Source organism: Nuphar pumila, chromosome 6 (genome assembly GCF_984573655.1).
Source record: "Nuphar pumila chromosome 6, dmNupPumi1.hap1.1, whole genome shotgun sequence".
NCBI classification, from domain to species: Eukaryota; Viridiplantae; Streptophyta; class Magnoliopsida; order Nymphaeales; family Nymphaeaceae; genus Nuphar; species Nuphar pumila.
In genome coordinates this window covers 20,200,222-20,212,352 of record NC_143254.1, presented here as the reverse complement: position 1 = coordinate 20,212,352, position 12,131 = coordinate 20,200,222, and the positions used below count along the sequence as shown (strand labels likewise).

At 36.4% G+C, this 12,131-nt stretch overlaps 1 protein-coding gene across 1 annotated transcript; it reads right to left on the bottom strand.

Annotated features, from left to right (window-relative positions):
• Window positions 1-11,069: 11,069 nt before the first annotated feature.
• On the bottom strand, window positions 11,070-11,603 carry LOC149834237 (uncharacterized). The gene has a single exon (XM_090009318.1). The coding sequence runs from the start codon at window positions 11,601-11,603 to the stop codon at window positions 11,070-11,072; it is 534 nt and encodes a 177-aa protein (XP_089865444.1).
• Between the last annotated feature and the right edge of the window lie 528 nt (window positions 11,604-12,131).

The window sequence follows — 12,131 nt, the reverse complement described above, 5'->3', positions numbered from 1 at the left end:
TTAACATTTAACTAGTTCTCTCCAATACTCATCAATAAATGACACTTTGAAAAATGTATGGTTATATTTAGGTAAAAAAAGTAACTTTGATAGATTCATAAAGTTATTCTTTTGGAAAATGTGTTTTGGATTTTTATTTCACTCCAAGTTCAAAAGACCCATAATACTCGATAGAGTAATAATATATTTCCAAAAATGCCGTTCATTTAGGGATATTTTAATTATTTTGATTTTGGTTGAATGTAGCTAATGTTAAACACAAATAGTTTAATCTTAGATAAATCTATATATATATATATATGATTTTTTGAGTCATGAAATTTTAGTGCATTGAAGACCATTGAAGCCCTTAAAAAACCTGCTTATCTGTCACAATTATATGATTGAAAACTTCTTTCTCATTAAACAAACATTGTAGATCACATACATAAGATTTAATATACTAAAAAACTGAAAAATATGATTTTCAGCTAAATAGTTCCATATAATTTGGTGCCTTCAAAGGCACCAAATATATGGAAGGCATTGGAGAGACAAAAGTAAGTTGTATTATAAGATTTAAAAAATGACAAAGAGAGTATGTTGGATTATTGAATGTCATTTATTAAATTGTTTACTTTTTTCGTTTTCATAGGAGATACCCATGTCAAGTAACATTTTTTCAAAATAACGTGGTAAGTTGTGTGTTTTTTATGATAATTTTCTAAACTAATTTTAATTAAGGTTATTTTATTAAAAATAGAGAATATAAGAAAGTTATCTTATGGTGATTTTAAAGAGGAAGAGATTATGAAAGCTATCTAGGAATCATATGGGAGAGATATTAAGCAAGTTAGTTAAATGATGAGTCGGGTGTTGTTAGGATTCAGGTTGGGTAATTTAGACCTGTTTCTTGAATCAAGTCTAATAATTAATCCCAAAACAGACCTAATTTTATTCAGATTTAAGTATGATTATTTACGAAGACCCATATAGATTAATGGATTCTGGTGAAAATCAATTTGGTCCAAATGTTTCAGATCATAAGTAGATAGATTTTTTAAAACAGACCTAGCAGATAGATCCAGCAAACCCGACACATTTTTATTTGGATCCATATTCTAGTTCGAGTATGGATTCTGAGTTTGGGTTCGACTGAAAATTATGGACCCATATGGATTAAGATGTTTAATTAAAAAAACAAGTTAGTTTTAAATGGGTCAAATCCAAATACTACTATGATGCAAACTTGTAAGAGTTAATCAATGGGTTTGTTTTAATACAAGTTCTACTAAGATTTTTCACTTTTTAGAGTTAGAAAAGTTGCTATTATAAAAGAAACCTATTCGATTAATGACAATTATATTTTATTAATGATGATTATATATAATTAAATTTTTTGGTTGGCATACATTATTTTCAGCAAAGATAAAACATGGGTGGGGTACAAACCTTTTTTTGGGTACATAACAGGCTCGGGTATAAAATCCGGATCAGATCCGTATTTTACATACCTAGAACCAACCTATTTTTTAAACGATTCCAATTTATAGACGGAACCATGTTGCCAAAATTAGATCAGACCTTGAATCGATGTTCAAAACAATTCAGGGAATTAGCCAATTCTAAAGCTAGGTATTGGCTTGGACGGCCGTCTAACAACCAAGGACCCATTCTACTACGCCAATTGATGCACTGCCATCTGTAAAGAAAGATCGGGGACGAGACGGGATAAGGATGACAGAAACAGAACGAGTGAAACAGAAAGCATAAGTCTATACAGTGCAAAATATGGATTTAAAAGCTTGAAATGGCCATTTGATGCATCTCGGAGGCCGTGCGGCCAACACAACACCAACAACGTAACATGTAACGATTGCAGGAAAATTTTGAAAATCACTTAAATACAAATGGCAACAACTCGTGACAAAGCTTGGCTTTATGATCGAATCTAAAGCTGCTTAGTACGCAAAGCGATACACAAATAATCAATCTCTTCATCTCTACACGGTCTCTCTCTCTCTCTCTCTCTCTCTCTTCCTTACATCACAAAGGTCGTGTCGTCAAACACCCCGAACCTGAAGAAGTCCACGTCCCTGGACCTGCTGTTGAATGCACTGGGACAACCATGGTCTCCAACTCGAGATCTCTTCCATCTACAAGAAGCCCCTGAGTGGTGGTCTCCAACTCGAGATCTCTTGGATTTACTAGAAGCCCCTGAGTGGGACCCGTTGAACCATTCTTCTGATGAGTCTTGACCCTCCATCATCTCCGTCATCATGCCTTGTAGCTCCTCCAGGCCATAACTCTTTTTCTTATTTCTAACGTTGTTGCCCATCAGAGACAACAGCTCTTGAGTGAAATCCAACAAACCATCATCCTCGTCCTCGTCCTCGTCTTCTGAGAGATGGAAGAGACCAGCATCGTATAATCTCCTTTTTCCTCCATCCGACAGTATTGAGTATGCCTCGTGAACGTTCTGGAACTTTCTCTTGGCTTCCTCAGCCTGTGATGGATTACTTCTCGTCCATTTATCAGGATGCCATCTCATGGCGAGCTTGCGGTAGGCGCTCCGAATCTCATCAGCTGAAGCGCTGGGGCCGACCCCGAGTTGAAGGTAGTAACAATCCACCATCGATCTTTGCACCGGAATCCAACGCGCACAACGTAGACTTCAAACTTTTTCCGGCCACCGACTTCTACTTGTGATCCGGGAAATTAACCCAAACTAGGCCGCTTCTTTTAGAGGGAACTCAGGCCGAAACTCGAGTAGAGGATGCTTCTAAAGGTCCAGAGGGAATGCGATGTTGGTGTTGCACCGTTCACTGTTGTATTTAAAATCCCCGTTAGAACTCTCTCGAGCTTTTTCAGTCGCGTCCCCTTTGGCTTCCCGACTTGTGTAGAAGAGAAGAGAGAGGGGGTTGATGACAAATCATATTTTGGACTATCAGGAAAAAAAATCAAACACTCACGTCATGGTTACCCCGAAACTTCTGTAAACTTCCGAAGCCTCCCCTACATTACAAGCCTACATGTTATAGAGATTATTTATGGTTACCCGGAACTTCATGGTTACTCGAATTTTGTTTTTAGTAAACATATATGGTACATGTTATATAAATTATATTTTATCAATTACTATCTCATAAAAGCTATATGTGACTAGTACTTTTGAGTTCGTCAGAACATACAAACAATTGCAATAAATAACCTAGGCTCTCATGGTGCTGTTGACTCACTCCATCCGACTCCGTAGACCGGTTCGACATAGTCGATTATTAGGTATAAATCCTTGAATCTTTTTTTTTTTAAATATATATCTTTTTTGTGTCTATAAGCTTAATTCGAAGCATTTATGGTCATCAAATTTAGCATCACTCAAAAATTCATTTTCAAATGTCGAATACAGCCAGCTGGCAATCCAAACACCTATCTATATTAAAGACACCATGTAAATCACATCTATATGTTCCAAAAATGTAAAAATTAAGAAAACAAAAAAAAAAATGAAAAAGTGAGATTTCCTAATATATATATGTATATATATATAACAAAACATATTAAGCCTACTTTTCTCATTCTGCCCATTAGGCCCCATGGTTTGAACTGCTTTATGAAAGATATGAACTGTTAGATGTGTTTAGCATGCTCGATTAAGTGAGAATTGACTCTTGAATCCTGTTTTTTTGACAAAAAAATGTGACTTTATGAGCTGGTAAAAACTGAAGCCTTCATAGCCATTGATTTTGGATCACCAAAAAACCCGTGTACCGGTGGTTTAAAAGTCAGTTCCCTTTAAACAAGACCTATAGTCACATCTATGGTGTTAGATGTGACAAAAATCGCAAAAAAAATATAATTTTTGAAAGGGAATAATGGGACAAAATGAGAAAATGTGTGGCACGAGCACATTATGTTGGGATTTTGAGCACTCAAATAGTGCAGTGATCAATAAGGAACAAGTAGGAAAAAGGTGAGGCAAAAGGACTTGGGTTCACACACATTTAAACTCACTTACACTCAAGAGAAGTCAAAAAAAGAGACTCACATGTTGAGCACACACCCACTCTTTCATAAAAATAGTTTTTTAATCACTTGGAGGAGATTATCGAGAATGGTACATAGACGAGGTATACATAGCTCTTCAATAGGCTAAAAATAGTAAAGGGATAAGATAGAGCATAATATCCCAAGAGTCTCTCTCATCGGTTCTTCCTATTTTTGGAGTGTGGCACAATAAACTAAGAGTTCCGCATGAAAAAAACCAACAACAAAATAAAATGGAGTTGTCGACTTAGCTAAGAAAAGGCAAAAATGTTTGGAACTTTGGTCGCAATTACAAATTAACTTTTAACATCTCTTCTTAATTTATAATTCTCAAAATAGATCTAAAATTCTAAAACTTATTTGTAGGCAATGGTTTGGTGAACATATCTGCAACTTGTTTATTGCTTGAAACAAACTCTGGCAAAAAATCTCTTCTTTCTCAACCAATTTTCTAATGAAATGGTAGCGAATCTCAATGTGCTTCCATCGACTGTGAAATACTGGATTCTTTGACATTGCAATAACAGACTTGTCACAATTGATAATACTTGGTCTTTTGAGCTTCTGCTGCAAGTCCAAAAGAATTCTTGTTAGCCATACTACTTCACTTGTTGTGGTAGTGGTTGCAATATACTCTACTCCGGCAGAAGACATTGCAACAATATTTTGTTTCTTTTACGATCAAGAGATTGCTTTCATTCCTAGGCAAAAAACATAGCTAGAGGTGCTTTTTCAATCATCGACTGATCCTGCCCAATCATTAATGGTATAGCCAAGCAGCTTTAAATTATTCTCGACAACATACTTGATTCCAAAACTTTTTGTGCCTTATAAATACTTTAAAATTATTTTTGCTCCTGCAAGGTAGAGTTTGCTGGGTTCACTCATGAACTTAGATAAAAGGCTTACTGCATTTATGATGTTAGGTCTTGTATTAGTGAGATAAATTAAAGTCTCGACCAAGCTGCAATACATTGAGGCATCCACCTTTTTGGCCCTATCATTTTTTGATAGCTTCTAATTTAGAGCCATCGGTGTGCACATTGGTTTGCAATTCACCATAATGAAACTTCTCAACAGATCTTCAAGATATTTTTCTTGAGAAATGAAAATTTTTCCTTTGCTTTACTTGGATTTTGAGAAAATATATAATAACCCCCAAATTTGTCATCTCATATTCTTTCATCATGTCTTCTTTGAACTTGACAACTATTTTTACATTTGTTTCAACATAGATCAAATCATGTACAGGTAAGCACACGATAACAAAATCTTCTCCTTCTCTTTTCACATAGAAAGCATATTCGCTTGGATTTCTTTGACAACCATTCTTTTGAAAAATATTGATCTATTTTCATGTTCCAAGCTCGTGGTGTTTGTTTTAAGCTATACAAACCCTTTTTTAGCTTGTACACTTTTTCTTCACTACATTTCTTCTTAAATCCAAGAGGTTACTCAACATAAACCTTCTTTTTGAGCTTTACATTTAGAAAAGCATATTTTACATCTAAATGGTACACTAGCATTTTTAATTCAACAACAATGGCTAATACAACTCGAATTGTCTCCATTCTTACATCTGAAGCAAAGGTTTCATTAAAGTCTACTCCAAATTTTTGAGAGTAGCCTTTTGCTACAAGCCGAGGTTTGAGCTTTTGAATTGAGCCATCTTCATTATATTTTATTTTGAAAATCCTTTTTAGGACAATGACATCTTTTCTCTTTTGCCTATCCACCAACTTTCATGTATCATTCTTTTCTATTGTAAAGATTTCGTAATTCATGGGAGTTTTCCAAATTTCATCTTGAATAACTTCTTCATAATTTTGTGGCTCATAGAAAAATAATGCAAAATCACAAGAGGCATAGATGTATGCAAGAAATCTAAACTTTCGCAAAGCTGACTCAGATTCTTAATCGTTTGAGTCAACATCTTCTTTTATAGTTGGATCCTTCTCTTAATTTGGTGTCTACACTTAGCTTATTTCCTAACTCGATTCACTTTCTTCATAAAAAAACACTTTCCTCGAGATCATTAATTCATTCATCTATGGATTAAAGAGACGACAAGCTTTGAAAGTATTACTATAACCAATAAATATGAACTTTTTTCCTTTTTTGTCAATTTTTTTTCTATTTTGAGAAAGAATTTTATTGTAAGCAAAGCAACCAAAGACTTTGAAATATCTTACCTTTAGTTTGTGCTTATACCGAGCCTCATATGGAGTTTTGTTATGAATAAATTTTATGGAAGCTCTATTCAAAATATGCATAACATTGTTCACAGCTTTGACCCATAAATTATTGGGAACATTCTTTTCTTTAAGCAAGCTCCTCGCCATCTTGACAATGGTGCAATTTCTTTGCTCTAAGACCCCATTTTGTTATAGAGTTTTTGCTGCACTTAACTGCCTCTTGATTCCATTTTTTTGTAGAAATCTCAAAATTCATTTGAAGTAAATTCTCGATCGCGGTCTGTTCAAAACCTTTTCAGTTTGGAGACACTCTTCTTCTCCATATAGGCTTTGAATTCTTTGAATATAAAGAATGCTTCTGACTTTTGTTGGAGAAAATATATTTCCATCATCCTACTGAAGTCATTCATAAAGAGAAAAAAATACTTTCTTCCAATGTTAGATTTTGTTAGCTTGGCTCACAGATGTCCATATGAACCAACTCAAGTGGACATTTTACCTTCCAGGATGAGTCTGAGAATAATAGTTTATAAAATTTGTCATAGATGCATCTTTCACATATTTTCTTTTCTTCATTGATATAGGGAAGGCGAACTACCATATTTTTCTACTTCATACATTTCTGGCTTTGATAATTTAAATAACCAAATCTCAAATACGAAAGATTTGATTCATCTAAATTTTTAGCTTTCAAAGCTTATCCTTCATATGGAGTCATAGTCAAAGAAAAAATTTGCTTATAGCCATTTCCACTTTGACTATCACTTGTTGACTCTTATTGTCAACTATAGTACATTGGTCATTATTTAAATTTACCGAATATCCATTTTTGCATAAGCTAACCAATACTTAATAAATTTTGAGCTAAGCCAGGGACACAAGAGACATTATGGATATGTTTAGTCTAACATAATTTAGTTTTGACAACTATCACTCCCTTTCCCTTAATATTTTGAGTTTTGCCATCTCTCATTCTTACTTTGGAGGTGGCAATTTCGGCCAGATTGACGAAGCAATTTTGATTTTCAACCATGTGGTTGCTACACCCGCTATCCACATATTATATGTCATGTGACTCTTGCTCAACATTCACATAAGAGAAGTACATCTAGCCATTGTCATCTTCATTTTTTGTAAAGTTAGCTTCATTCTTTTCTTGAAACCAACAGTCTATTTTAAAGTAATTTGGCACTCAATATCTTGTGCACTTGAATCGTCAATCCCTTGATTCATGATCAGCCTTTTTACACACATAGAAATTCTTTTTGGATTGCTTATGGTTTATAGGCTCAATAGAATAACCATTTTCTCGACCGCGACCTCTAAATCTTTGATTTTTACTCACTCTTGCAAAATGAGATTTTTTATTGAAGCTCGATTTTTCTTCATCGATATTGAGCTTTGATTGGATTGCATGCTCAATATTTTGAGATTCGGACATTGAGATTCGTTTGTCATATGACTCGAGAGAACCCATCAACTCTTGTAATGACAAGGTTGCTAGGTCTTTGGATTCTTCTATGATAACTACAACATAGTCATATTTCATCGGCAAGCTTCTTAGATTTTTTTCAATGATTTTTATTTTCAATTTTATAGCCATACCTTCTAATTTGATTTATGATTCCATCAATTCTTGAAAAAAATTTTAAGTACCCAAATAGTGCACTGAAAAGTGGTATGATCAATAAGAAACAAGTAGGAAAGAGGTGAGACCAAAGGACTTGGGTCCACACAAACTTAAACTCACTCATGCTCAAGAGAAGTAAAAAAAAAAAAGAGACTCACATGCTGAGCAGACACCCACTCTTTTCATAAAAATATTTTATTAATCACTTAGAAGAGTTGATTGAGAATGATACATAGAGGGAGTATATATAGTTTTTTAAGAGGCTAAAAATAGAGAAGAGATAGCGAGCACAATATCCCAAGAGTCACTCTCATCCGCTCTTCCTATTTTTGAAGTGTAGCATAATAAACTAAGAGTCCCACATGAAAAAAACCAACAGCCAAATAAATGGAGTTACCGACCTAGCTAAGAAAAGAAAAAAAAGTTTGGGACTTTAATTCCAATTACAAATTAACTTTTAGCACATTACTTTATATATATATATATATATATATATATATATATATATATATATATATATATATATATATATATATATATATATATATATATATATATTGGAAAACTGAAATATGTTTACCAACCAAATATGTCTCCTGGTATGAATTATGATTTTTATATGTTCTTGCATATCTAACCCTTAACATGCATTCAACATGATCCATCTGCTAGGAATCGACTGTATATTGAATCATCATAATCTGATCAAGAAATACATTTTTTTATGATTAAATATTTATAAAAATTCTAAGTCATTGATTTTGAAGCCTCAAAAGATTCTTGTTATACATCGTAATTGGATGATACAAGAATCTGTTTGTATATAACCTATGTCACACGGACTCAGCTAGGGGGGTCGACGCACCCGCGTCGACACGCCCTGACACAGGTGCGGACACGGGTGAGGCTTTGGACACGGGGCGGACACAGTCAATGAAGAGTCAGACTCGGTCAACGCACCAGAGTCGAATCCATCCATGTTTTGGACTTGATCAACGTTGATCGAGTCTATATTTATTCATTTTTAAAGAAAAAAACTAAAAACTAATATATATATATATATATATATATATATATATATATATATATATATATATATATATATAACCAGACTGTGCACAGTCACAATGATTGTGATGACTATGCTGCACAGCACTGTGCTGACTGTGCACTTTTTTTTTTAACATATATATATAGCCGGGTCCCTTGTTCAAAATTTTTGAAATTTTGCCGCACCGGCACCCGTGTGACATAATATATAACCAGGCTTCTAGATCACATGGTAAAATTTAAAAAATAAAATAAAAAAATATATATAAAAATCTTGGTCCATACCAGTAAACATACTTGGTTGTTTAACATATTTTAGTTACCCCTCCTCCGGCTGGCATTTCTGAATGAATGATCCTCTTCCAGCAGTCATCGACGGTAGAGAAATCAAAGTTCAAGAAAGACCAAGATATTAAAAACTAATTCGTTGTCCAATTGATATCATATGCTTAGGAGATGGCAATTTTCATAAGCATACATGTAGATCACAAATCATAATTGACCCCATATGCCGTGCAAAATCTTGATCGGTGAAAGCTCCCTGAAATTCAAAATTTGTACACTTTAGATCCGTATAGAAAGAAAACTGTATTGCAAATGACAAAAAATAAAAGATCAACACACCTGCAGCATGTGTGTAACAGTTTCAAAAACTGGAAAAAGCAGAAACCCAGCGAACCAAAATTAAGAGATATAAACTATTCCCTAGATCTAAAACGTCAAATCTATGAAAAACTCAACTCTTTACACAAAGAATAAAATGATAAGCAACACGCATAATCAAATAGACAAACAAAAAAGCCAATAATTTCACCAATCTACCAAAAATCAGAAAAGATGGGTAAAGCATAAAATGAGTTTCAAAGCACACACAAATACCAACCGTTGCAAACGAGGAATGATTCAAGGTTTTCCTTGCACAGCACGCTCATGGCGAGGAGCAGCTCTGGCTTCGACCCGGCTTGGAGGCCAAACCCGAACGACCAGCCGAACTCGATGATGTAATGATCCTGGTTGCACTTCACCGGGTACACACCTTGGTAGCGTGATCATACCCTTGCGAGCGGATCGCCAATTCGAACACCGACTGCAACATCTACGGAGAGAGAGAGAGAGAGAGAGAGGTCCAGACAAGATGAGGGAAAGGACCCGAAAGTCAGGTTCGTGCAAATTTTTTCATAATGAAAGGGGCTTAGGGGTGAGCGCTGGGGCTGGCTTGACCCTGATAAAATGAGGGTAAGATCTTAGTTGATTACACGGCCCTCAGTGGTTCAACCAGTGAACAGGGTTCATTCCTCCGCATATTATAGGGACAGAACAATCCAAAAAAAAAAAAAAAACGATGACAGTACAAAAACGAAGGCAATAACTCAGCTCAGAGAGAGAGATAGAAATTCGTTTAACCCCGTCTCATCGCAGAGAGAAGTTTCAGGGTTCGATGGTGGCTGTGTATCGGAGGACGGGAAGATCCGACAAACGACGGCTCGGCGGTAGACTCGTGGTAGTGAGAAGTCCGAGGGCTCGATGGTGGCTAGAGAGGGCCGCTGACGGTGGTGGCTGGAGATGGCTGCCGCTGGGTGTCCGACGGTGGTGATGGAGGTTTGGGAGTGTTGAGAGAGAAAGAGGAGGGCTCGGTGGTGGCAAGAGAGGATGGTGATCGGAGACGCTGAGGGCCAGAGACAGTGTTCGCCGAAGAGGGCCGGCGACGGTGGTGGGGGTTTGGGAGTGTTGAGAGAGAAAGAGGAGAGACGAGATTGTTTGTTCTTTTTTTTTTTTTTAAATTGTATCGTGAACAGTGTGCTTTTGCTTCTTGTTTTGGGATTTGAAAAGATGTACGTTGAAAGGGACGGGTCGCTTAAAATTCCTTACACCGAGGGTCGACCAATCTAAGTGGACAGAGACTCTCAAGATTTCAACCAATGAACAGTTCTCTGATATACATCTTCGATGTGATCTTTGTACTTTATTTTATAGGGACCAGCTCTTGAAGTGTTCGATTCCGGTACATGGACAAGGTTTTAGACAAGCGTCAGACCATGGGAATTAGCCGATTCCAATTTTAAACAGAATTGAAACTATTAATTTTTTCCCAGCAAACATCCCCAAACCAGGAAGCGTCAGAACATGGGAACCTCTATATGTATCGTTTTTTGTTTACAAAAATTTCCTTACATCACAAAGGTCGTGCCGTCAAACACCCCAAACCTGGAGAAGTCCACGTCCATAGACCCGCTTTTGACTGCACTGGGACAACCATAGTCTCCAACTCGAGATCTCTTGGATCTACTACAAGCCCCTGAGTGGCACCCGTTGAACCATTCTTCTGATGAGTCTTGACACTCCATCATCTCCGTTATCATGTCTTGTAGCTCCTCCAGGCCATAACTCTTTTTCTTATTTCTAACGTTGTTGCCCATCAGAGACAGCAGCTCTTGAGTGAAATCCAACAAACCATCGTCGTCGTCTTCTGAGAGATGGTAGAGACCAGCATCGTATAATCTCCTTTTTCCTCCATCCGACAGTATTGAGTATGCCTCTTGAACGTTCTGGAACTTTCTCTTGGCATCCTCAGCCTGTGATGGATTACTTCTCGTCCATTTATCAGGATGCCATCTCATGGCGAGCTTGCGGTAGGCGCTCCGAATCTCATCAGCTGAAGCGCTGGGGCCGACCCCGAGTTGAAGGTAGTAACAATCCACCATCGATCTTTGCACCGGAATCCAACGCGCACAACGTAGACTTCAAACTTTTTCCGGCCACCGACTTCTACTTGTGATCCGGGAAATTAACCCAAACTAGGCCGCTTCTTTTAGAGGGAACTCAGGCCGAAAGTCGAGTAGAGGATGCTTCTAAAGGTCCAGAGGGAATGCGATGTTGGTGTTGCACCGTTCACTGTTGTATTTAAAATCCCCGTTAGAACTCTCTCGAGCTTTTTCAGTCGCGTCCCCTTTGGCTTCCCGACTTGTGTAGAAGAGAAGAGAGAGGGGGTTGATGACAAGTCATATTTTGGACTATCAGGAAAAAAAATCAAGCACTCACGTCATGGTTACCCCCGAAACTTCTGTAAACTTCCGAAGCCTCCTCTACAAGCCTACATGTTATAGAGATTATTTATGGTTACTCGAATTTTGTTTTTGGTAAAAATATATGGTACATGTTATATAAATTATATTTTTTCAATTACTATCTCATAAAAGCTATATGTGATTAGTACTTACTTTTCAGTTCGT

Excerpts from the sequence above, each read along its gene's own strand:
- LOC149834237 (XM_090009318.1), bottom strand. The coding sequence starts at position 11,603 with ATGGTGGATTGTTACTACCTTCAACTCGGGGTCGGCCCCAGCGCTTCA.